General features: G+C 44.6%; 8 protein-coding genes across 8 annotated transcripts; 2 read left to right on the top strand and 6 right to left on the bottom strand.

Moving 5' to 3' along the window:
• Positions 1-1,344: 1,344 nt before the first annotated feature.
• Positions 1,345-4,240, bottom strand: EYB26_008150 (uncharacterized protein; the record flags this gene model as incomplete). Its single annotated transcript, XM_054267409.1, has 6 exons — positions 1,345-1,449; positions 1,519-2,976; positions 3,028-3,546; positions 3,603-4,004; positions 4,068-4,095; positions 4,152-4,240. The coding sequence occupies 6 exons, from the start codon at positions 4,238-4,240 to the stop codon at positions 1,345-1,347; spliced, it is 2,601 nt and encodes an 866-aa protein (XP_054123384.1).
• A 1,738-nt stretch (positions 4,241-5,978) lies between these two features.
• Positions 5,979-8,160, bottom strand: EYB26_008149 (uncharacterized protein; the record flags this gene model as incomplete). The annotated part of the gene is made up of 8 exons (XM_054267408.1): positions 5,979-6,095; positions 6,150-6,516; positions 6,575-7,251; positions 7,315-7,496; positions 7,552-7,654; positions 7,716-7,913; positions 7,974-8,032; positions 8,091-8,160. The coding sequence occupies 8 exons, from the start codon at positions 8,158-8,160 to the stop codon at positions 5,979-5,981; spliced, it is 1,773 nt and encodes a 590-aa protein (XP_054123383.1).
• Positions 8,161-8,776: 616 nt separating this feature from the next.
• On the bottom strand, positions 8,777-9,438 carry EYB26_008148 (uncharacterized protein; the record flags this gene model as incomplete). The annotated part of the gene is made up of 2 exons (XM_054267407.1): positions 8,777-8,830; positions 8,887-9,438. 2 exons carry the CDS (start codon positions 9,436-9,438, stop codon positions 8,777-8,779), a joined length of 606 nt encoding a protein of 201 aa, XP_054123382.1.
• Positions 9,439-10,272: 834 nt separating this feature from the next.
• Positions 10,273-10,885, top strand: EYB26_008147 (uncharacterized protein; the record flags this gene model as incomplete). The annotated part of the gene is made up of 2 exons (XM_054267406.1): positions 10,273-10,607; positions 10,675-10,885. 2 exons carry the CDS (start codon positions 10,273-10,275, stop codon positions 10,883-10,885), a joined length of 546 nt encoding a protein of 181 aa, XP_054123381.1.
• Positions 10,886-12,241: 1,356 nt separating this feature from the next.
• Positions 12,242-12,880, bottom strand: EYB26_008146 (uncharacterized protein; the record flags this gene model as incomplete). Its single annotated transcript, XM_054267405.1, has 1 exon — positions 12,242-12,880. The coding sequence occupies one exon, from the start codon at positions 12,878-12,880 to the stop codon at positions 12,242-12,244; it is 639 nt and encodes a 212-aa protein (XP_054123380.1).
• Positions 12,881-13,252: 372 nt separating this feature from the next.
• On the bottom strand, positions 13,253-14,207 carry EYB26_008145 (uncharacterized protein; the record flags this gene model as incomplete). Its single annotated transcript, XM_054267404.1, has 3 exons — positions 13,253-13,577; positions 13,649-13,919; positions 14,000-14,207. The coding sequence occupies 3 exons, from the start codon at positions 14,205-14,207 to the stop codon at positions 13,253-13,255; spliced, it is 804 nt and encodes a 267-aa protein (XP_054123379.1).
• A 5,134-nt stretch (positions 14,208-19,341) lies between these two features.
• Positions 19,342-20,728, top strand: EYB26_008144 (uncharacterized protein; the record flags this gene model as incomplete). Its single annotated transcript, XM_054267403.1, has 3 exons — positions 19,342-19,421; positions 19,478-19,869; positions 19,926-20,728. The coding sequence occupies 3 exons, from the start codon at positions 19,342-19,344 to the stop codon at positions 20,726-20,728; spliced, it is 1,275 nt and encodes a 424-aa protein (XP_054123378.1).
• Positions 20,729-21,145: 417 nt separating this feature from the next.
• On the bottom strand, positions 21,146-24,681 carry EYB26_008143 (uncharacterized protein; the record flags this gene model as incomplete). Its single annotated transcript, XM_054267402.1, has 7 exons — positions 21,146-22,237; positions 22,298-22,486; positions 22,544-23,016; positions 23,075-24,108; positions 24,164-24,304; positions 24,356-24,456; positions 24,517-24,681. The coding sequence occupies 7 exons, from the start codon at positions 24,679-24,681 to the stop codon at positions 21,146-21,148; spliced, it is 3,195 nt and encodes a 1,064-aa protein (XP_054123377.1).
• Positions 24,682-25,436: the final 755 nt, after the last annotated feature.

The raw sequence follows: 25,436 nt of genomic DNA, 5'->3' as shown, positions 1-25,436 counted from the left end.
AGAATTATGCTAAGTAGTTTACACCCGTTGGCTTCTGATCCTAATGAAAATTTCAGCCACTTTAAACTCGGATTTGACATGTAGATAGATCATCGAAGCACATTCAGATGTAGGTAGCTGAGAATCTGGGACAGGCTACTTTCGTGGAAGAGATATAAGAACCCTTTCAAAGTCTCATCTTTGTTGATTCTGAATCGAACATATCAAGGGGGAAAGTAAACAACATCTCAAAAAACCATCACCGAGTATCATTAAAACAGGCCCTGTCAACAATGTCGTCCTCCAATTGCACAGCAGTAGGCCCCAACTGCCCTGCCGATAGATCAAGTCTCAGTTATCCTCCAAACCTCGCAGTAAATGTTATTTTCGCAGCATTTTTCGGCTTATCGCTTGTTGTGCACGTTTTTCTGGGTTGGCGGTTAAGAACATGGAGTTTTTTTGGCTTCTTATGTTCTTGGGTCTTCTGCAGAGACTGCGGGTTACATTGGACGGATATTGCTCCATAGAAATCCTTACAATCTAAATACGTAAGTTTGCTGTCTGAATGGTCTTGCTTGGAGAGCTTGCTAGCCTGTAATCAAAGATTCCTGGTACAGATTGTGTGCTTGACAATGGGGCCGGCCTTTTACTCGGCTGGATTATATCTATGCCTTGCCAGAATGTATGTTTTCCGATTTATATCATCAGGGAAAAAGTTAAAACTAACGCTGATAGTGTCATTGTATACGGCGAAAAAATTTCTCGCATCCAACCGGCATGGTACATCCGCATCTTCATTACCTGCGACATCATCTCTCTATCTCTCCAGGGCGGCGGTGGAGAGTTGTTTGTCTACGATACCTCCGACGACGGCCTGAGAATGCTGGCTTACTTCCAGCTCCCTGGTCTGCCGACGGCCCAATAATTCCTGATACGGTTATGTTGATTTTGGTTATTCCACTTCTGTTAGTTAGGGTCGTTTATACAACCCTGTATAGCTTTGACTTGGATAAGAACAATACCTCCGCTCTCAGCAAGTTTGATCAGGCACATGGAAGTTGGGTGATCTATCTATTCTTGGCCTTCATTCCTCAAATAGCGGTTTTGTCTGTATACGCAGGCTTTGGTATGTTGGGATGGAGGATTGATCGGAGAAGAGCGGACATCTAAGCACCTGGAAATCGAATGAGGCTCATGCATTTGTCCGGTTTTTATTTCTTTTGTGTTTTTCATTCTTGTTGTCAAAGTTTGCGTTCTTTTTCCTTGATACAGTTCGCTTTTATGGACTGAAAATCAAGCTCGAGGAGATGATATATCTCCTCAATGTAGATTATTAAATGTATTACAACAATACCAAGTCCAATACTAGAAGCATGACTGATTTCCAGTTACGTATCCTTGCATGTCCACATCAGTTAGATCAAGATCACCATCAAATACTCCTGGTGGAAACATAGAATCCCACGACACCTGTATTTTAGCCGTTAGTTTGATGTTATGGTCAGAATATTAGAAAAAAGATATGCAAGACAGACATACCCAGTCAATTTCTAATTCCTCTTGATAATCCATGCCTGGAAAGCCTCCCTGCGGTGGTGGATATAGGGAACTTTCAGCGAAGTTCTGTGTATCCGTATGAGGTATGTATTGATTACGACTGGAGTCTGGTGCTCTGATCATGTTATCATTAGGATATATACCGCCGGAATAATAATGTTGTTGTGGTGCTGAGGTAGGAGGCGTTTGATATGGAGATGCATTCGGTGACAGCCACGGTTGGCTTGAAATCCTATCGTAGCCGGTATGATCTTGCGACAGTTTGGCAGAATGTAATGGCAAAGGCAGAACATTTTTGTTCGAGGAGTAGCTTTCAGTTTCATTTACACTATGTGCGTGTGGTCGTGGTTCTTGCCCCTGTGTCTCATTCGATTGCGGTAGTGGCTCTTGAGAATGTGCAAAGTTCAGCGGTAAGCTAGGATCGGAATCATCTCCAACTTTTTGTGGTGTTATCAAAATCATTCTATCTGTCAGTATCACTGGAGATCTCAGTTTTCGGACATCTCGGTAATCGTTCATTCGTTTGACAATCAGACCAAGAAGATACCGTCCTTTTACATCTCGATAAGCAATCAACTCGTGATGCTTTGGCGGATTCCCGAGCGTAGGAAGGTTAGTTAGACTGTCCAAGGGTTCTGCAAAGACAAAATCAAGACAGCGCCAGATACGATCTGCCTCCTTGCGCAGTGGGAAAGTGAAAACCTCGAAGAGCAACAGTAGAGCCGTGTGATAGTGTTGATACGCTGGAGCATACCACGCCCATGGTTGGAGATCTTCAGCTGTCTCGAGTTCAACAGCCGCTTCGAGTGCTTCTGCACCTTTGATAAGCACAATCTGGCGTAGGCGATCGGGAATTCTGTATGTGACGCTGTTCATGTATCGATAGAGAAGGGAGAGATATAGTAGGCTTATGAATAGATTCATCGTGACTTTAGCTGCATGTTGTAAAGGCTGCTTTGGAGTCGCATTCAGAACGCTGTCATATTTCTCATGCATATCCTTACTGAACCTCTCCAACTTAGATATTGCGGCCGTAATGCTCAACTTTTTGAGGTCGACCTTTTTGCGAATCACAAGACAGGTACGGTGCATTTCCTGACACTCGAAACGTATCACAGAAAAGATCATGTCACTCCATCGCGGCCCGCTCTCCGGGTTAGACGTTGGGGAAGAAAATTGAGAAGAAGAAGAGCTTATTTCCAGAGGAAGTTTGGTTGAATATCCATTCGGCTGAACAAATGGCCGTGGTCCTTGTACTTCACTTGTCCTCCAGTCCAGATAGCATATTTGGTACCATATCAGCCGCCGAACCTGACATTCTGCGGTGGAAAAGCTGTATTCGGTAGGATCACGATGATAACCCATGCATTCTGCCAATCGGACGGCTAATCCTACCAATGCAGAATGGGCACGAGATATTTCGTCAAGGCACATTGGGAGCTGGGCGCATGTCAGAATACGAATAGAAGGAAGTGATTCAATAGAACTTACTAAATATGTAATAAAGGCTTGAAGTGTTTCCATTTTATTGGACACCAGTAAATTTGCTTTGCTGAGAGCAACCTCAACACCTTGTTTCAAACGCATCGTTTCTTGTGTAGAATGCGACAATGCCGCATTCTCGTCCTTGGATACGCTAACAGATGCAGCAAGCAATACTGCAAGAACAATAGCTCCCAAAGACGCAGGTACGTTGGCTCCGTTATCAATAAGCTCCCAAAGCGTCTCGTATCGTTGCGCGAAACTTGGACGATGCAACGTGCGTGCGACTGGGTGAACAGACAACCAATAATGCTCAAGCAACTTATCGGCTGTAGTCCTAGGAGGTAAAAATTTGAGCCAGTCGGTATCAGAAGCTGGTTGTCCCAATAAAATGCCAACTGATGGTACACTAGACGTAAAGCTGGGCTTGGAAGTACTGTCGCGTGAAGTTATGGAGGCTGGGCTCTGGTATATCGGGGTCGCTTTTGCCGGACTTTTCGGTAATTGGGCCTGAAGCGACTGTCCAAGCTATAAAATTGAATTAACGTCAGAAATAAGGCAACGCATTGGAGCCTAGGTCGCACCTCATCACCAACCCTTGGCCGAAATAGCCCTCCAACTCTCTCTCCGAGTCGAATTCTTCCCAATGCGACTCCCAGATCATTTAAATCCTCGGAATCAGCTTCAGCATATGCCGCATCAGGAATGGCAAGTGGTGTCGGCTCAAGATATCCTTCGACATCAGACTCATCTCCGTGACCACCAACATCACCTTCCAGACTCGCAATTGGGGCTCCAGAAAGTGTTTGCAATTGGGTTTGTCTCGAGGCTTGATTGCCAATATTTCCCATTAGTACTTTCTTTTCGAGAGAGTCCCTGGCTTCTTTCATCTCGGTTAATTTCCGGCGCAATTGGGAATCATTAGTTTCAGATGATGAGATGTAGATGCATTGTCGGTTTTGTGTTCGGCAGTTCATGCAGACCTCCTGAACAATTTAACCTCTCAGTAAATCTGATCTTCGTGTGGTAAGCCTTGGAAAGGTACTTACTTGTTTGTCGCATTTCAGCTTTCGTCGTCTGCATTCAAGACACGACGTAATCACCCGGTATCGACGACGAGCTCTTTCACGTACCGGCTTGTCTGTAACTCTACTGCCGGTGTTGGAGCTGGTGATGGTGTCTGGTGACGAGTCTCTCCCACTGGTATTTCGAATTTCACCATTGTTCAAATACATTGTTTGTAGCTTCCCCGCTTTTGGTACTGTGCAGCAGGATTTAGAGGTATGATGTCGATGTATGAATCAGGTTCTTTCGCGTTCAGTATATGAGGGACTAAGATGTATTTGCGTGTCCCTACTGTCTGATGTCTCCAGTTGTTGTTCCGATTACACGAGAAGAAAGAAAAGTGAAGAACAGAAATTAGGAAGAATCAGAGATATTTTGAGGATGAGAACGAAGATCACCCCCACTTATGTCACACTCCTAAGCTTCGTGGGGAGTACATTCAGTACAGTCCAAGTTCGCCAAGCGCAAAATCTACTTATCCTAGAACGTTTTGGAGTGAGTTCTGACTGTCCTATGCTTGGCTAACTGTTGGTAAAAATTCAAATTAGCGCTGTGTGCCCTCAACCTAAAGAAGTGCAACTCAAAGCTGAATCTACAAGGTGTTGGTACCCTTAATTTCTAATTGGCTGACTGCCTCAATGTTTTGAATTACCAATATCCCAAAGACTCGGTACAGTGGCTGAAAGTCCTGCAGGAGCTATAAATTCTCCTTGATAGAACCTAGCCAAACGTACGTTAGTGCATTGCGAAAGTTTTCAAGAAGAAAGGGGTGGCTTTAGGATATCAAAGCTAGTTTGGCAGACGGCCAGTTAGGGCTGAATTTAGCCTTGTAAGCCTTTGACATGACGGTTTTTGAGCTTCTTGCCACAAAACCAATTGTTTAATTCTATCTAATACTCCAAACTAGGAATTGGATACCTTAGCCTTTCTTGCCAGATCAAGGTGAAGATTAGAACGTACCTTGATGGAAATATCGAAAGTAGGTGTTCCCAGTCGGCATATAGGGCATGGCATACCTGGGTGAATAACCAAAGTACAGTCAATATATTTGTAGATATTCTCACATATTAGGTATCGTCACTGAGCATTATTACTAATTATTCTATGTTCATCACAGACAACTCTCCAAGAGACCAGCTGAGCGAATGTCCAAGTTCTTGCCCAAATAGGAAAATAGAGCCCTAAGCTGTCGGCCGTAACGGTCTGGGGCTTGCCAAGTGGAGTTCCGCCAATCCAGCAAGTTTATGCTTAAAAGTAGCCGCAGACAAGGGTCTTTTCCTTTCGTGCGTACGCTTTTATGTACGTAGTATAACTATTTTATTTTGATGCTTATTTTCAACCGCAGTATGTTGCCCCTTTTGATCTCAAGATATCTGCGGAATCTTATCCCCCGTTGTTGAAGAATGCCGTGCGTGGCAATTAGGGCTATGGCCTCAGAGACGAAACAATAGAACATTGAACATTTTCATCACTGGCAGAGCAAGTCGATTGGAATAGATAGTTTCCAATGTTTGACTTTGTGACTTCAAATATTTGGCCTTCATCTAGTATACAGTACTCCCGGATTTTATTATTAGAAGCACTCGTTATTATATTATCATAATATGGAATGATAATCGTTTCGACTATATCTGAATGATTCACCATCGAAAACATATACGACTCGCGTTCAATTCCTAGACAGAACTCTAATATTAATTTGCTATGTGATTTGTGTATTATAGAATTGTACAGCATATATGAACATAGTGCAAGAAGTGAATCAAAACGAAGGAAATGTACTAAAAGAATGGATGCGTGACTTGATAGAAATAGGGGTACTGCCTAGGTAGGTAGTCATCTTCGGCACGCTCTTTGAAAATCGCCCCATACAATGCGTAAAGTATCCTTCTAGATCATACACCAGAGTCGACTTGATCCACAATCTCGTGGTCAGTGTAATCCCACCACTCACGGCAGGTCTGAGCAGATGTATATGGAATACTTCGGTTTTGGATAAGGTCGGCGTTCTCCTATAAATATGTAAGCGCTGCCACGCCCAAAATATGAATAAGATGGGAACGTACCATTAAGTTAATATAGAGACCATCGCTGACATGCCATGCCACATGACAATGGAACGGCCAGATACCCGGATTATCCGCCTTATACTCAATAACGATGTATGAAGGCTCATAGGGATATCCCATTTCGACTATTTGCACATCTCGCATCTGGGGATTGGCAGGGCGGGTAATTGTGCCATCCCAGTCTCCTTTACCCTGTGCAAGAATCCAGAAGTTGTGTCCATGGAGGTGCATGGGATGTGCGAGAGGGATGAAGTTCCGAACGTAGAGTCGGATCGTTTCGTTCTTGCCAAAATCGAGGACGTTCCATTGGGGATCGTAAGGGTAGGATGTATTTCCTTGTTTGGCTAAAAGAAGCATGGGATGACTGTAGACATACTATGTCAGAAAACCCCTATACCAACACGCAAATACGGAAGACATACTTGTAATTGGCGGTAAAAGAAATATTGTTAGCAAACCACACCATAGCACCCGTGGCGTTTGCACCGAATGTAATATTGATATCATGAAAAGTGGTTATTTCTGCAGGTGGTGCTTCCGGGAAGAAAGGTTCTGTAAGTTCAAGAGAGTCCTCGATACAGCCCTGCGACGAGATATTATAATGAACTTTGCTTGACTGTGGAACAGAGTTGGTGTCTGCATCATCGTAGTAGATGGCCGCTAGAGCGTGTGACTGGTTTGCATGACTACAGGTGCCGGCTGGAATATCACTGCGCATCCAATATGCCTTTTGAGGATCAGAGCAATCTTTTCCTTCGACAAGAACATCAGCACGCTGTCCAACACCGAGAGTGACGACTTTTGTTTTGTACGGCTTGATCGGAGTGAAGTCGGTTGCTATGACAGTCATCTCGTGTTCGTCGATTGTGAATTTCTGCAGTGCTTCAGCACCGGCATTTATCAAACGTAAGCGGTGGATCTTCCCCGACTCAAATTTGAATTTTGACAACCCTGCATTTGGCATGCATTCTGTGCCTTCTGCTAGCGAACAGTCAAAGTTCATTTTTCCGTTGATGAGATTGTTGTCCGAGTTAGGCACGTCTTGGCTTCCAGTATATCTTTGGACGAGGAGATAGTATCTAGTATGAAAGTAGTCCGTCTAGATACATATCAGTCAGTGGATTGTTAACTAAGAGGGACCATAAGATTATATTGAACTCACAAGAAGTACCGGCCCGACATCAATGTCATATGGTATATGCTCCGGTCCATAGATAATCATGGCACCGAATGTTCCGTCAGCATACTGTGCACTATAGTGCGAGTGATACCAGCTTGTGCCGTATTGATCCGCAGTAAAGCTGTAAGTAAATGACTTTTCGGGTGCGATTGGGCATTGCGATACTATAGCAATTGTTAGCGGGCGCCAGAGTCTGGTTGCGTAAAACATATCACATACGGGACGGGACACCATCAAACCAAGGAGTTTCTCTTTGCAGCAAACCGTGCCAATGCATAGCGGTACCTTCAGCACTATCCTTGATATGATTCGTGACCGTAACCTAGACGAAAAGACAAATTAGCATGCCCATATAAACACAATGCTGGACAAGTGAAGATTACCTGTATGGTATCGCCCCAGTTTGCTTCTATAGTAGGACCTGGGAATTGGCCGTTGATGTACAATCCTGTTTTGTTGACACCATCTGCCATCATCCATCCTTCCGTGATGTCGAAATTGTAATGTCTGAACACCCCGGTATTGGGTACATCGTCTTTGGGACTCGTACGATGAGCCCAGGGATAGCCACGAGGAAGAGGCTGGATATACGTAAGTTCAGAGATATAAAAACACAGTTATGTTTAAAAGTTTTTTCTTACATTGTCGGTCAAAAATTTGGGCAGACGGGGACCATCAAGTGTTCCCAAAACTGAGCCACCTGGACACATATCTGTTATTGAGCGAACTTGGAATCTAAAACAGGTTGAAATACTTACCATTCGTTACATGCTGGGAAAGACCAGCCGTCAAGGTGGTGGCGTTCAGGATTGAACTGATTAGAGTCATTTTTGCGTACTCGATGAGACGAGAAAGATAAGTTCCAGTAAGACTAGGTAGCGGGCATATGATTACTCTTATATAACTTCATGAGAGATATTCTTACAGCAACTACTGCATTATTGATTATCTTGGTTAGTCTGGTCGTATGACTTATCAGTGGAGAGGATCGCGGATGATTCGTACCGTAGTACCGGCCGTATGAATGCACAATATTCCTTTCACCAACTAAGTAAATTTCTTCCCCCCCTTTTAGATATTCTCTGAGAAGCTGTTTCTCGAGCATCTTGCTGGGAACAGTAAATTCAAGTCTGGCAGCTAGGGCTATGCTCTACGGCCGAAACGGTTGTCCGATATCTGATTGGCTGAATGGCAGTACTCTATCATATTTTCAGCTCAGCTGTCCTTCAGAGCATTTGGACTAAAATTTCACTAGGGCTTGGCTCTAGGTTGCTCTTTGAATCATATACATGTCTCCTATCCTTTCATACAACTAATCCGGAAAAGTTTGCTTCTTTGTTTATGATTGAACAGACGTGGAATGGGTACCCTATCAACACGCTGCAAAAACATGAAAAAATAAATCGTGTCGGCAAGTCCTAAAAGATCCCCCTCTCCTCGAATTCTACTGCTTCCAAGAATGCTGCATCTCAGCTCGACAGAGCATAATGGCTATAATCTAAATTCAAAAGTTAGTATACGGCATATAAGTCAGATGTCAGAGTCGATACTTACAAGGGTAAGGTCCACTCCGCCAGCAACGTGAGCCTTCCAAACGCTTCTATCCTCTGTAAAATTTATGTGACTATGATTTGCTTCCGTCATCTGAATCTCAGCGACAGTCGCACCTCTGATCTTGACCTGTACGGTAATACCGACCTGATCCTTCGGCCGGACATTAACCGCGCTCTCCTTGCCACCATCTGCTTGGTTGAGAACCGTCACATCAAGGGCATGAAATTGTCTGAATGTAGAGACATGTCGCAAAGAGCAGAGCTCAAGACCACTAGGATCTTCTACGCTCCATTTGCGATCCACGCCGTACTTGAACAATTTGCGCAGTTGAAAAAGAGGAGTGCCGGTGACATCCTTGACTGTGCGGCGCCAGCTCATGGAGTTCACACCTTTGCTCTCGACGGTGAAGAGCAGTTCGTTTGACTGGTCTCGTACATCGACGTCATTGAATAATCGGTCGTGGCATTGCATTATAATAGTAGTCTCCCCGGCTTGAATGAAACCATCCGTTATCGCCACGGGGAATGCCTGTGGCTCGAGAATCGTTTCCATTGTTTCTGGATATCGTTTCGCGAATCTCTTTGTGGTAGTTACTCTTCGGAGGTAGACAAATAAAAGACAGAACTGGTGATTATCAATATGGGATAACAAGTAGAAGGCAACAAAGAAGATGTTGAAAGAATATGTTGGCGATGAGAAAGAACACGGAAAGGAAGCTGCAGTTTTGAAGTAAATTAATATATACCCATGCTACAAGACTACATCCTTTCCCTACTTATCACAGATCGGTCGGCACTTAAGTGAGGCCGAGCAGTGCCACCTTTGGGTTCTCTGTTTATGCAGCTGTGTTGCGATCGTAGTCCAGGTATTGGTTGTAAGCCACCACATATAGATTAATTGGAAGGATAACTACACTGTAAGGGCCAGAGGTATTTGTTATTTTCAATGTTGCCTTGTCCTGCTTAGAAATGTCGTTGTGTATGAAAGATATTTAGAAAGACTCTGCATCCGCCACCTCGGGGCATAGAATGAACCTATCGGAAAATAACCATAACTTCTCAAACTTTGTATCTCCTACAAGGATGATAACTAAGGGACATGGGAAATAAGAATACAGGGCCACTATTTAGTGCGGCGCTACAGTGTCAGCTGCTGCACAGAAGCTGACCAGCCAATTCAAGAGAAACATCGGCGGCTGCTAAATTTAGGTATCCGTGCATTACTCGTAGTATTTGAAAAGCCGTAGAGGCCGTTTCCTTTCTCAATGAAATGGTAAGATGTTAGACAGGAGGCTTTTTGCTCACCCGATTAGCGGTAGATTGAATTACAGACATTCATATACTGTACCTATGAATGCTCGCGGCAGCGGCCTGTTGAGCAACCAGAATGAAGAAACGAGATTCAAGGATTTCTCTTCGATTACAAGCTCTCCTCAATGGTTCCCTTCCTATTCTGCTCACTCTGACATTTCCATTGATGAGTTGGAAGGCTCTCTCTATCCTGACTGCATCTCCCTCGCCGGTGATGTGTGTCATCTCTGAGTCTATGGCGCCAGCCTTCCACCGAGGGGATCTTATTTTCCTGTGGAACAGACCATCGCTTATTCACGTGGGCGACATCCCTGTTGTGTGGTTTTCGGGGAATGCATATCCCATGGTTCATCGTGCTGTCCAAGTCTATGGCGACGCTGATTCTACCATAGATCATGAGATCATTCCAAGGTAAGTAAGTATATGGCCACATGGCAGATGGAGCATGCGAAAGTAAAATTACTAATAGGCCCTTTAGACAATTGATTGTAACCAAAGGCGACAATAACGAAATCATGGATGTTCCACTCTATCCCCCTGGACGCGAATACGTTTTAAGGGAAGAAATCGTGGGACTTGTGAGAGGCTATATTCCGTTTCTCGGCTGGATGGTAATCGCCTTGCAGGAGTTTGTCTGGATTAGGTACTTGATATTTGGATTAGGTTTTGGTTTAGCTCTGATTGATTAGTTACATACAAAGAATCATAAAATCTAATGCTGGAATCAGGATGATCCCCAGTGATAAAAGAGCGTCCCATAAGGAATGAGCAAGTCTACAACAGCCATGAATGTATTCTATTCGGTGAGGCATGCGTAATTTCTAGGCTGATTGTTCCAAGACAAACTGTATACATGAATGATGAACTCATAACTTTCGGCGTCGGGGATCGATTACGCCAATGAAGTTTCCATAAGCTGACTCATACCTAGTGTAACTAACTTAAAATATTGCTCCATGCCCCGAAGCACTGTAGGTTCATGTCAAGAGGATCAGACTATCAATGATCAGTTTGATGACTAACAAGGAGTACCGCCAATGTGATTTTAACCACTACCGAGATAAAAGAATGTATTCGCTCCGGGACTCTATAGGGTAGATTCTGAGGATGACTACTTTTAATAACTTCTAACTTAAAACTTCTCAGTGAGTACATTGTCATTGGGTCTTCCTCTGCTAATTTCTACTCTTCTGGAATTCCGCCAAAGCACTACAGTATTTTGGTGTTTCTGGGTCAAATTTGCAATCTTCAGGGGCGCACAGCCGTTGAATTCTCCCATGCGATTGGGCGGGTTATTCTTAGAAAACAGCCTTGTTTGGAGATATCACATTAGCAACGAGCCTGCGCAGATTCCGGGCAAAGTTTTGGCATAGACTGGTCGTTCGACCATATACGAATTATGGCAAAGTACTAGCAAGCACTTTACGATTGAAACCTGGGTCATTCTCATTCAAGATGGTGGTGGCCTTTGCTGTTTTTTTTTTTGCTTTCTAGCGTTACCCATTCGGCAGTGAGCTGGCGAGTTGGCCAGCGAGAGTGGTATTTAGCCATTTGGTGGTTCTTTCTAAATTTTCTAGCATGCTTATTAGAGGTAATTTTTCTTGCAGTCATTCGCGGTCTTGCAAAATCTATCACTCTCAAGAGCTGAAGATTGTTGAGGAGAGCTGGTTTGGGAAGTTTGTTGGTTATACATGGGTGTTTGGATTTTTCTTTTGGAGTACTCCTAAATGGAGATATCCAAGCACTTATAGACAGGCTCTTGGGGCGAGGCGGTGGTGAACAGACCAAGTGTTAATCTTCTAGTCTCAACGCTGCTAAGGTTAGTTATTCGGTTGCATCTAGATTAAAACGTTAGACACCCGAGAAATGAAAATCATCGTAAGGGTGTTTGGTTCTTGACTTTCAATCATCTATTGAATGATACTTGTATCCCACGCTATCTATGTTCCCTGGAATCCTGAAACTTTCGTGAGTTGTGTCGAGCAAAATAGCACCAGCCAAGTAAAAATGCAATTCTCCAAACTCCTGGTTCGTATCAATCAACCCTAAGGTTCTGGGCTAAATCCTAGCCACTCTGTGAAGAAATCATCCATCTTTGAAACATCAGCATTCGCCTGAGATTTAATGTCTTCCATTTCCCACTGACCGTTTGACTTTGCAGTAGACTCCATGTTTTGCACCTGACCTTGGTCATCGCCAAAGAGAACTCGATGCTCAAGGGCCCCAAGTGGCGCGCGCACCCCGTCACCTTCATCGAACACAGTAGTCAGATACCGATGTTTCACCAACCCTGTAAGGTACCCTGGACAGTCTGGGATAATCCGGACATCGATACCATAAACGCCTTCACGTGGGATAAAAAGTACAGTACGCTCCCATTTGTTCGTCGTCACGCGCTCGCGACCTAGGTGAAATGCTTTACTGTATTTTGGGAGGACTCTGGCGTAGAAGTTGACCTCTGGTTTGAAATCTTCTGGACTTGAGATTCGAAACTCGACTGCGAACAAGCAATTTCGAATGACAACCTCGGGAGGGCTCAGATGTTTTGTAGGATCGTGTGGATCTATTGCCCATTCAAATCGATACAGCCTTGGAGATGAAGGACGACTGACGATTGATTCAGGACTCAAAGGCTCGACTGGAGGAGGTTCTTCGGTGCCACGGTGGGAAGAGTCTGGTGACATGGGTGTGGTGTATCTCGCGACATTGTTTGGGTTCATTATTCGACGACGCGATCGAACTACCTAACCCTAAACGATATGGATCTCAAAGCCAGCAGCCTGGATACTTGGTCTATGTTGCGATAGCAAGGGTGTTGAAAGGGGAAAAAAAAGGAGCTCGCTAAAGTTGCCAAGAAGTGAAAATTTGGAGATGAAAGAAAATCATAGTGAATATGATGATGACAGTCAGAAAACTGAAAACTTCTCGGCGACTGGTGTTTGTCGTTCATCGCCGTGAAAGTCCGTCAACTTCGAGGTCACTGCATTCACTCGCCAACCACTACAACAAAGAATCTCTTTTGTTCGTCAATATATGCAAGGATGTCTCCATTTCTTTTAATCACTAGATGCTATGGAAGAATCATCTGAATCATTCACAATCTTCTTGCCATGCAAATACCCTTCCTGTTCAATCTTTACCTTGACACTATCATCGGCATACTCCTCGCCATCTCTCCCATACCACTTTGCAAAAAGGTCATTCTGAATCCATATCACTTTGCCCAAAGCCTTGACCAGTGCTATCTTGCGATGTAGTTGCATTCGAGGATGAGACAATATGGCCTCTGTGAATGTGTCTTGGATAAATGAAAGGCAGGCGCCGATATGAATGTATTCGATATGGAGTGGATGTTCTCGCCCTCGGCCAACATGCATCATACTATGATGAGAACCATTGTCAGATACATCTTTCGTTCGACGGTGGTAAGTAGCAATAGTAAACTGACTTACCCAACTTTATCCAGATATTGCCAAAACTCCATCTTACTCGGGTCTGAGCACAATTTGACTAGATATCCCCGCAGAAACATCTTTCGATGGATGATTTGTGGACTATCCTCGCTGGGGAATTCATCTAGGGGACCTTCAAAGCTGGTACTCCGTGTTTGGAATGCTCTTGCTGTGATGTCATATTGAAGGAGCTTCCGATATACAATATTCACCACAGCCGGTATTAATGCTTTGATATATTTGGATCCGTTGATGAGGGCTTCGATGTCATCTGAGGCACTATGTCAGCTTCATTGGAATATCCCACAAAAAGGAGAAGATCGGAAAGAAGATTGATTTTGTGACGCTTACTAGAACTAAAATCGAGAAAGGAGTGCAGGTAGTGTATTCGGTCTTCAAGATTCGTATACAGATCCTTCCGATCAATATGCTGAATAGCGCGTGGCCATGAGTGCATTGGACATGATGCCTCTTTTGTTTCATTTGTTCCATTTACTGATATCATCGTCTCCGACACCATGGGTACCTCCACTGGGCAGCTATTGTCGGGGCCAGGCATGTCGATTTCGCTTCAGGCTTTAAGGGGATGTTGTTACAATGAGAGACACGGAGGATATTACCGGGTCGCTTTGAGGTCGGACAGCGTGGGGTGTCTGCTCCACCGTCACTAGGATGATGATAATCAACGATCTAAACAGCACTTGTTAGGTACTGGAATTGAGTCATAGATGCGTGTTGCATGGATTTATACGATATCAACTACTCATAGTACATGGCCAACATCCGAGTATATGTCATAGCTTGCCAACTTCAAGATCACACGGTCGCTTTGTAAGGCGACAACCCTACTAAAAAAAAATTTAAAAAAACAGTCTAGGGAAGAAGTAACTTCCCAAGTCTACTGTGTATGGTCTGTAAGTAGCGACTACCGGCTATGTGAGAACAATTGAGGGAATTTCTTTATCCTTCTATATGTTTTTTCCGAGGGGTGGTGTGATGTTTCGGGAATCTCGGCGATAATACGGCGACAGCCCTAATATAACCCAGCCCGTTATACCTCGGTGTCCTAGTATATACACTACGCACTATGTGCCATGATTTATTATCACTACGCAGAAATAGCAATGTTTAAGACCCGCTCATACGTTGTTTGTATTATTAGCCAACGACATTGACATCCGTTAACTAGCGCTCTGCTCAGGTAGCCATCTACAGGGCCACGGACTGCCACCTACGCAGGGTTATCATAGCCCCTCTCAACTGAATATTCAAGGCACTAACATCAGTTGATCTTAGTTGTTTCTTTCCTCGGTAATATCCGCCTGGTAAGGCTTCAAATAATGAACTGGGCTCCGTCTCTCCAAATTGGAATCCAATCAAGATGCTTGGGGTTGGATAAAACAACAACTTCGACCTCAATCACATCGCCCATAATGCAATGCAGCTGTTAGGGTTAAATGGTCCAGGAGCAATCGGATGGCAATAAGATTATACCAAAGAGATGGGCAGGCAACTGAAGTCCGGCATGACTATGAGTGATTGGGTCGGCTCGCATAGATTGCTGCGTTTGAATGACACCTATACTGCTGGGAAAAAACAGAGAAGATAGAAATCCTTAGCTTGTTACAGCAAGGCAATGGCATTAAAAGGTGCATATGAGTTAACAAACCGGTTTGATATTGATTGGATTGATGTATTTTTGGGCATCCGAGGCGCCGTCGTTCAAAAGTGTGTGCTATCCGGACAGCTAAGAGTTTGGTATATTAATTTACGCACTACATAGGCAATCATATTCGCTACATAGTAGATAATCTGGTATGAGCACGGTTGTCTGGGGTGCTGGGTTCCAATAAGTAACATTCCATACCTGGTAAAATAGCCGACTATCATACACCAGAGCTGAACTCCTGTTAATTCCATGACGTTATCTCGTCAGTTAGTTAATTAGTTAGATATTGCTAGAAATAGTTAGTCATAGGTCAGGCTTTGGCAACCCCTGTCGATTAGTAACTTAGGGCTTGGAACAAAGAAACACTTGCATACAGGAGGTCAATGTGGCATATTTCTTAAGGGCTGAACTGCACTTTAACATACGGCTAATTAGCAGTCCAGGGTGCATACTAATAGAAATAAACTGACATAACTAGACTGCTCACCCTTGCACGTACTACTCTGTAGTACGTAGTCGTAGTATGTACCCGTGCCAACCCGCACCACCCCCCTCCTGGTGTTGGTGCTCACGGTCCAAAACGTAATATTTTCCAAAACAACATTTTTACCCATATCGCCAACAAGATGCCAAAAAAGACCCCCGAAAAAGATCCGGAAACGTACAAAAAAGAGGAAGATGCAATTAAAAATGCCTACCAATCATATATTCAAAATAAAAATCAAAAAATCACCGTGTTGGCGCGAGAATTTGACGCGCCTTATCGCCGCTTGCTTGCGCGAATTCATGGTCAAACTTCGTATCAAGATCGCCCACCAACGAATTCACTATTAACAGATGCCGAAGAACGCGCTGTAAAAGCATGGATTGAGCAGCTTGATATTATAGGCACCCCTCCTACAAATCGAATGATTACAGGATGCGCAGATGCCATTCTTGCACGAGCAAATCCGCACCTAGACCCGCCACGTACGGTTGGCCCAAATTGGGTGTACGGCTTTCTCAAGCGACTACCGGATGGCTACGAACGAGTTGAGCAAACACCAATTGACCCTAAGCGGCTTAATGCTCAGGATCTTGGAGTCTTACAAACCTGGTTTGACCGTCTTAAGATTCAACTTGATACTAAGAAGATTACATATACAAATATTTGGAACTTTGACGAGACTGGGTTCGGGGTTGGACAAGGAAAAAAGGAGACTGTTGTCACACGATTTGGCAAATCTCGTACGAGAATTGCAAGTGCTTCTTCACGAGAATCTCTTACACTTATTGAGTGTGTAAGTGCTGCTGGAAAAGTGATTCCTCCACTTATTATTCTTGCAGCAAAGAATCACTTAGAGGAATGGTATCAACATCTCGAAAAAGAGGATTATTTGGTTGCATTCTCCAAAGCCGGTTACTCTAATAGTGAGCTCATTTTCGAATGGATTCATCATTTCGCAATTGAAACGAAGAAATACGCCGGAAGTAGTTGGCGACTACTTTTTATGGATAATTTTGATGCTCATATTACATACGAACTATATGAGTTTTGTATAAGCAAAAAAATCCTTGTTTATACATTTCCGCCAAATACAACTCATATTCTACAGCCATTAGATGGTGTGCCTTTTCAGAATTATAAGCATTTCCATGGCGTTGAGGTCAATAATCAAGCACGCGCTGGAGGCGTGGTTTTTGATAAATATGACTTTTTATTCAATTTACCAAAAGTCCGCGAGCAAACCTTTACTAAGAAGATTATACGATCTGGATTCCGGGATCGAGGTATCTATCCATATAATCCAGATATTGTCTTTGAAAAGATTGGCGCTCAACAGATCCTTGATGCTATTCCTATATTACAAATATGGAATGGTGATGAACAGGAGGATATTCCTAGCTCACCAACAACTAAATCCATGTCACCACCCCTTGATGCATACAGAATTGGCCGGCACGTCAAAAGGATTGAGAAAGATTTGGATGAGATTAAGGAGCAAATAAAGGATATCAGTCCTAATCTTGAGCGCCGTGTTCGACGTATCATGAAGAGCAGTATCATCAATGCTCATCTACAGGCGCAAAACAAGACTCATATCAATCAACTATTGGATCTCAATCGGCGCAAAGCTAAGGCCAAATCGCGACGCCAGATATTGAATGTAGGAGGTGTTCTTTCCGTACGAGATGCTAATAAGCGTATTGACGCGCGGAGAGCTGAGGAAATCAAAAAAAAGTGGCGGATTGAGGAACGGGCTCGGAAACGGCGGATCAGACAGGCAAAAGAGACTTCACGAGTTGCCCAAAATAATGATATGTGTGCTATTATTGATGCTCAAATCAGTGGGTGGAACCAGCCGGACGAGAATCCCTTTTTTTATCTAGATACGAATCCTAGTTCTGCGTAGAAATGTCATTCTTTGGTGTTTTTGGGTAAAAATGTTGTTTTGGAAAATATTACGTTTTGGACCGTGAGCACCAAACACCGGTGGTGCGGGTTGGCACGGGTATGTATGTCTGTTTTCGGCCTGTTGGTGCCTGAGGCCATGAACTTAATCAGCGCGTTGCATGCAGCACACAACAACAGCTGTTTTCTGTTTGCAGCACCGATTTTTCCGAAGTACGCAACCTTCGACTCAGTTATAAAGCTTATATAAAAATCAATGATATAAGACACGTGGTATATAGAGTGATGAATAGACTGCATGTTTTGTTTTCGGAACTCAAATCGGCATTTGTGCCTGAATTTCAAGGCATCAATTTCAAGCCCCAAAAGCAAGGATTCAATGGTGAAAGGCTGCATTCTTCGTGTCGTCATGCCACGACTTCGACAGGTATGAGAGCTTCATGGCTTTGTTTATGCTTAAATATACAAAGGGATCAGCAAGATCTCGGTATGCGCATGTCGGATGAGGATGGTCTAAAGACCTCCTGATTGAACTTTGAACAGATGCAAATAGTTTATTCTGCCTGAATCAAGTACTAATTGACGAGTAGGTGCTTGATCAAGCTGGAAAACATCTGTACAGAGTAAACAAGTCAAATAAACATTGGCATCCCCATTTCTTAGCAGCTGTACAGAGCGGGCCCGACATGTGGGTTTGAATGCCCTTTGCGGCGGAGCGTCGTAGCCAACACCTCGATAGCCAGGCCCCCGATGATGAGGTCGCTGACCAGTGGGTACGTAAGGTAGTAAGCTACAGTCTAGATTGTGTGGTTCATGGCACCTCAACCGTGGTATCTGGATTCCTGGACTCGCTTGACTGGGATCTAGAAAGCTGCCTAGATACAATGCACCCGGTCACGAAACAGGCAGAAGCGAGATTTGCATGCTGTCCAGTGTGAAATACCGCTATCAATTCAAAATCTTTCGTTAATCCAAACGGTGAAGGATAGTGTCTAAGTCTGACTCGCTGTCGAAGAAAATTAGCAAGGATTTCCTAATCGGGAAACTAGGTAGTAGCTGGCTGCCTTCACAGCACCTTCCCTCTCTTCTGTCTGCTTTTGTCACGAGATTTGAAGATATTTCTATCTCTCCAAATCTCAGCTTCCTCATACTCCACTTGGCTTTGTCTCCAGGTCTGAATTCAGCCACGAAGTCCGCCCCCCGATCGATCTGTTCTTTTCGTTCAGTAACGATCAGCCAGGCCCTGAATCTTCTCCACTATTACTATCCAACATCTCCCCTCTATTTACAACATACCCTCTACATTTGGTTCAGATCCACAGAATCTCTGTATCTCCGTTGAAGAGACCGGGGTTACCTTGTTTTCCTGGTGGATTGCCGATCCGCCACCATTACCAAAGTCTTGCTTCACTTCCATGGAATTTTGACGTTCTGCTTTCGGATGATAGTTGGGTATTTTTCTTGAATACTTATATCACTAAGTCATTTCGCAAATCTGAGTCCATCGATCGTCCGTCGTCCGTCGTGTTGTGCCTGCTTCAATTGACTTGAAGCTATCCTTAACGACATACCTATTCACACACACGAATACACGAATACTTCACTTTCAGTGCTGTTGACTCGGTACAAAACATGATATTTTCAAAGATTCCAAACACTGCCCTGGCGGCACTTGCCACACTTTCGGCTTTGGCTCAGGCAGCACCAGGAGTGTAGGGATTCATGTCTCCCTTTCCAATCGACTCTTTTGGGCTAACTTATAATGTAGTCGTGTAGAACCACGCGATCTTTCTTTCAGTTACAACTCCGAGAAAGTTCGGGGTGTTAACCTCGGTGGATGGCTGGTCCTAGAACCTTGGATTACACCTTCAATCTTTGAACAAGCAGGAGACGTTGCCGTTGATGAGTGGTGTTTATCCAATGCTCTCGGCGATAGAGCGCAAGGCATTTTGTCTCAGCACTGGAATTCCTTTATCACCGCCGATGACTTCTACCAGATCAGTTCTGCCGGTATGAACCATGTCCGAATTCCTATCGGGTACTGGGCAGTTATGCCCCAAGCGGGTGAACCTTATGTCCAGGGTCAGCTTGAAGTGTTGGACCAAGCTATCGTCTGGGCGCGTGATGCAGGCTTGAAGGTCATCGTGGACTTGCATGGTGGTAAGCCTAATGTCATTATAGTTTGAATAAAGAAATGCTAAGCTAGGTCTTTGTAGTCCCTGGATCACAAAACGGCTTCGACAACAGTGGACATCGCGGCTCGATCAACTGGGATAAAGTTCCCGAACACATTAGCATCGCTCTCCATGCCATTAGTGCCCTTTCTGAACGTTATGCTATCCATTCTGATGTCGTTACATCGATCGAAGCGCTCAACGAGCCCATGACAGTTATGGGAGATGTCGGTGTTAACGTGTGGACCTTGCAACAATACTACTATGACTGTTGGGGACGCCTGAGGGAAGTTAACCAGGACACGGCTCTTACTTTGCACGATGGCTTCCGGGATATTAGTTTCTGGAATGGTTTCATGGGTCCTTACTCCGGCGTCTGGAACGTGATGATGGACACCCATCATTACGAAGTCTTTGACAACGGACTTCTCTCACTCGACACTAACGGACACACTCAAAATGTATGTGCTTTTGGAAACAAAGCCGCTGCTACGGATAAATGGACTATCGTTGGTGAATGGACTGGAGCCATGACCGACTGCGCCAAATACCTCAACGGCCGCGGAGTGGGCGCTCGATGGGACGGAAGCTTTGGGCAAGGAAGTAGCTACCACGGTAGCTGTGATGGATACTCCCAGGGCGAAGTGACATCCCTCTCGGACGATACCCGCACGAACCTCCGTCGCTTCATTGAAGCTCAATTGGATGCCTATGAGAAACACACCGGCTGGGTGTACTGGACTTGGACTACTGAAGGTGCTCCTGAATGGGACATGAAGCGTCAGTTAGCAGCCGGCGTGTTCCCTAATCCAGTGACGTCTCGTCAATTCCCTAGACAATGCTAGTGAGCCTAACATGAGGAAGGATTTGGCTTCCATTCTTCTCAATGACTTAGTTGTACCCAAGTTGTATAAATAACCCGGTATTGGATTTTTCTTTTCCTTTATGGGGTTGTATTTTACCTTCAATGCTCATTATCATTTGGCATAAATGCTTCTATCCTTTTACATTTACTTCTTTTTAGATAACGGACCTTCCTTTCGGAGTTCATGTTCAATGAACATTGATTGTCTAGGTTTCATAGCTTGATATTTGACGACATGTATCAATTCCACTGCTTTTGCTTGAAGCCTTTTGCTTGCTAAGACTGATACATATCAACATCAGGCATACTTCGTATTCCAACGCCTATCCCTTTATCCGAGTAATGCATGAAATATTAAGTGAATATCTATGAAGAGAAGCAAGATTCCCAGGTACGTTTAGAGAATTCCCAACGACCCAAACGCATTCACCACCTCCCGATCAACATTGACCAGCCATTCTTCTTGGAACCGCTGCGCGCCACCACATGCATGCATCACAGCCTGTAAGCGCTCTTGAATGAATTGGCGGATGTTGGTGGAATGGACAGCGTCGGAGTTCTCCCATTCTCTACGTCGTGCGGTTTCGGGTGCTTCGTTTTTAGTAGTTTCGTCTTCGGTTGAGGTGTTATTTGGGTCTGAAGCTTTGTTCCAATAGATTAGGTAATCCTTTCCGGAGTGCGGGTCGTTAGTATTCAGGGTCGAAGGGTCATCGGAACCTTCTGCCAGCTCGGTGACGATGTCGGTCCAGACGGTGAGGTAGGATTGTAGATGATTGAGGAGGTAGGGCGGTGGTGGTGCTTGTGTGGCGTTGATGGCTAGGAGTTGCGTGAGGGCGAGGACGTGGAGTTTCTTTTGTGTTACGAGCGCGATGTTGTCGTAGTGAAAGAACCATTCCGTTAGGAGCCAGGAGAGTGTCTGCTCTTCAGGGGCAGAAGCTGCAGCCGATATAGCTGACATGAATACCCTAGGGTTTGCTAGCGCTAGTCTTGCTAGAACGCTAAAGTAGTCGGTCTCGAGATTGGCGTAGATATCCGATGTCTTCTTATAGGGTCCTGTCGATTGACTGACTTCGTAAGCAGAGTGAAGACCCTCTAGGATTGCATGGAGAAATGAGCTATCCAGGAGAGACTTGGCAATAACATTGTAGGAACTCTCGCTGCCGCCGTCGATACGCTCAGTCGCACGTATGAGCATTTCTGCGAGATGAGGTATGACCCCTAGACGTTGACGCTTCGTTGCTGAAAGAAGCGTTTCCAATGATGCTAGAAAGGGCACGCGTACTTCGTCGTGGAGAACTTCTCGAGGACAAAGAAGAATATAACTCTCGGCAATCTGGAGCGCCAATGGTGCGCTATCCGTAGCTGCTTCAAATATGGGGAGTAATCGTGGAAACAACGACATAAGGTCTGCTGATGCTGGAGCTGGGGTTTGCGACAATATTGCCGCCCAAAGTTCAAGTGCTTCGTCTAATAAATACACGATAGTTTCCTACCACATGTTAGAGTCTAAAAGTGAGAACTTTTATAAGGGACAGAGAAGAATACTCACCGATCCGGGCTCTATCGAGTTCTGTATGAGTGGAAGCATATCTTCGTGATAGTTGACGGAATCACTCTTGAGGGCATTCATCAAGGATGAAAGAAGAGTCAGGATAGCCTGTTTCATGAGGTGTTCTTCGCCTGATTGCTCCCAGAGAGGCGGCAAAAGTGACATTATTTGATCGGAAAATGGTAATATCTAGTTCATAATGTCAGCCCAATCGAGTCTCGGTTCTGGTACTTCATGAGCACTCACGTGGTCCTCCATTTTAACCACAGCAGTCCGCACTGTTTCCAGTAACGCCATCTTTGTTTCGGACAGCTCCACCTCTTGAATCAATGTGAGTAAATTTTGAAGGATCGGTGTGGCGTATGGTAAGAACTCTTGAGGAGAGAATTCAAACGGATCGAGCACGTTTTTCAACTGTCGACCTGCGGTAATGCGAACCGGAAGATCGTTCACGGGGTCTGCTTTGTTGAAGAGATGCTGAAAAATCTGATAAATATATGGTCTGTTCAATTTCTCCGGTTGGATTGGCATCCATTGCCCTATTACAATCGCAGCTCTTCTACGCAGAACCTTGTATCCTTGTTCGTTGATTTGAACTTCCGGAACTAGAGCTTTTTCTATAAAAGCGTTGAAATCCAGTTGCTGCTCTAGACTGGCAGCTGCGAGACCAATGGCTGAGTATAACGAGTCCTTCATCAAGATGTCGTGATTTTGGGGATCTAGCAGAACAATGCGTTAGCCTGGATCAGCCGTGTCGGGAAGGATTGTGAGACTTACTTGCAAAATTGTAGAAAACATTGAGCAACTGTGGCACCAATAATGGCTTGAAATGGATAATCAGATCCAAAAACAGCTTCTCCGAGCAAGGTCGAACAGAAAACTCCCATGCCTCAGACATTGTGTCCTCCTTCCTCTCCCACTCTTCGGGCTCTTCTTCCCATTCTTGAAAGTCCGTCTGGCGAAGTCTCAAGAACTTGGAGACTATGAGCTCCATGACCATAATGACAAAGTCTTGTGTAAACAGTTGAGACTTGACCAGCTCCACGGCGTTCTTTTTTTCTTCCTTGTCCTCTGGCTGCTGGTATTTGAAGCTATGGGCTGGGTTGAATGCCATCTTGGCACAAGCTCGAATGAGTAGTAGTGCCTTTAAGCCAAGGATTTCGATGACATTTTTCTCATCTTCTCCATCGCCGCCGGTGTCTATTCTATTCTGTGAAGCTTCGGCATCATATACCTCTCCGAGTCGAGAAACAACTGTCCAGTATGACTTCACAAGCGACACGCAGTCTGGAAGAAGTGCAAAAGCCGCCGGGTGAACCTTGGCCATTTCAACATGCATCTTTGCGAATTGCAATAAATGTTTCTTGATCAAGATGTTAACACGAGGTGGGTTTGTGATAGTCTCTGAAAAGGAGAAGAACTTTGCGAATTGTGTATGGCTGAGTGTCCAGAATCCTTGAACGGCGTTATCGCGATTAGGATGCTCGAAGCCAGCGATAACAAGTCGACGTATGACCTTGAGCGACATCAGAGTCTGTTCGAACAGATCTGGTAGTGAAGCATCATCCAAGTGGTTATGTTCCAAAAGCGCACTCCAAGTGTTGACCTTTTCGACATATATGCCGCCCAGTAATTGAAATATTTCGGGCGACACTGATTGTAGACTAGCTCGGACCCTCTGCATGCGGGCAGTGGAGAGTTCCTTGATGATTTGTAGGAGTATTATAAGGGTTCGCGGGAATTGTAGGGAAGGGGCGCCGGGTTGTGCGGACGAACGTAGCGACGAGATGAGGAAAGGAAGAGCATTTGGCCTAGAAATAGTGATTAGTTAATTATGTGATCCGTTAGGAGAGGGAGTAGGCATACCATTCATCACTAGGAAACTCATATCGCAGAATCTTTGCAATGACCAAGGCATTATGGAGAGCCAGCAAAGGCGCCGGCTCCACGATCCCGGCCTCGAGAGCCTTATTCTTTATCCGCTCCTTGTCCTCTTTCTTGATCGCACTGCATATGACTGTTAGAACCAGGAGAGTCGACATTCGTGCAGGAACATACTTTGAAGCTGTCTTTCGCCAATATCGGTCAATGCCATTCTTCAACTGAATAATAGACAAGTATCGGATTTCCAAGGGAAGTGAATGATCGAGGAAAGCTTCCTAAGTGCGATTATCAAGTAAGTCATCAACCCACAAGCTTAGTGGCACACGGTGACGTACCTGAAGCAAAGGGTAAAATCCAACTTGCTTCTCCCAATGCTGTAGCTGCTGGGTACCAATCTGGACTTGTTGTTGAATCGAGCTTGCAGCTGCTGCAAGAGAGTTGAACAGATTCTGAGCAGTAAGAGGGTTGGCCTCGCCAGGGACCTCTACCACGTCGTTCATGGTTGCTGGCCAACGAGGCGCAGATGGTTTGATCGTAGGAAATCGTTAATCAAATCATTCGAGTGATTGGATGGAATGTCTGAAACGCAATGGATTTGAATCGAAGATAAGTTGAATCTCGTCGAAAAGATTGGGCTCAAATGCAATAAAATAAGGTCAAAGTGAAGCTACTTCCATCCTTCTTTCCCTTTCGAGGGTCAAAAACAATTGTTCCCCGCGCATGATCGGCGGGTGGTCAGTCTGCCCGGATGAATGTTCTTCCTCTGAGCCACTATCCCTAGAATAGTGAGTTAGGGCTAAGGATTAGGGCATGATGAAACATGAAGTCACTGTCACTTGGCCATCAATCCACTATATCATTCATGACATGTCTTGGTACTTTTGTAGCTGAGATCCTATAGGTATAATAAACTACTTATTAACAGTAGGATAAGTGGCACAACCCCCTTACCAGGTTGTTGTCCGCGATCCTTTCTCGTCCTAGACCTCTCTTGCCTTCAATCTTCTCTGAGATAAACTCAGATTACTAAGACGTATCAGATTAGTAAATTCCATACTACCATTTACCAAGTACAGCTCCTTAATAAACCATGTGGAGAATGACATCGCCATGATGTATCTGTAGCACCATGATGCAACAGCCCATCCCATCTCTGCACGCGACCTATTGACTTATAAAGCTCTCTTCTGTATACTTTCTAAACCTCAAAAGATCAATCAAACTGTAAACCACACAAACTCCTCTCCACTTTTCA

This window comes from Talaromyces marneffei, chromosome 6 (assembly GCF_009556855.1).
Source record: "Talaromyces marneffei chromosome 6, complete sequence".
Lineage (NCBI taxonomy): Eukaryota > Fungi > Ascomycota > Eurotiomycetes > Eurotiales > Trichocomaceae > Talaromyces > Talaromyces marneffei.
The sequence above is the reverse complement of the archived record's forward strand: the minus strand, read 5'-3'. Positions and strand labels throughout refer to the sequence as shown.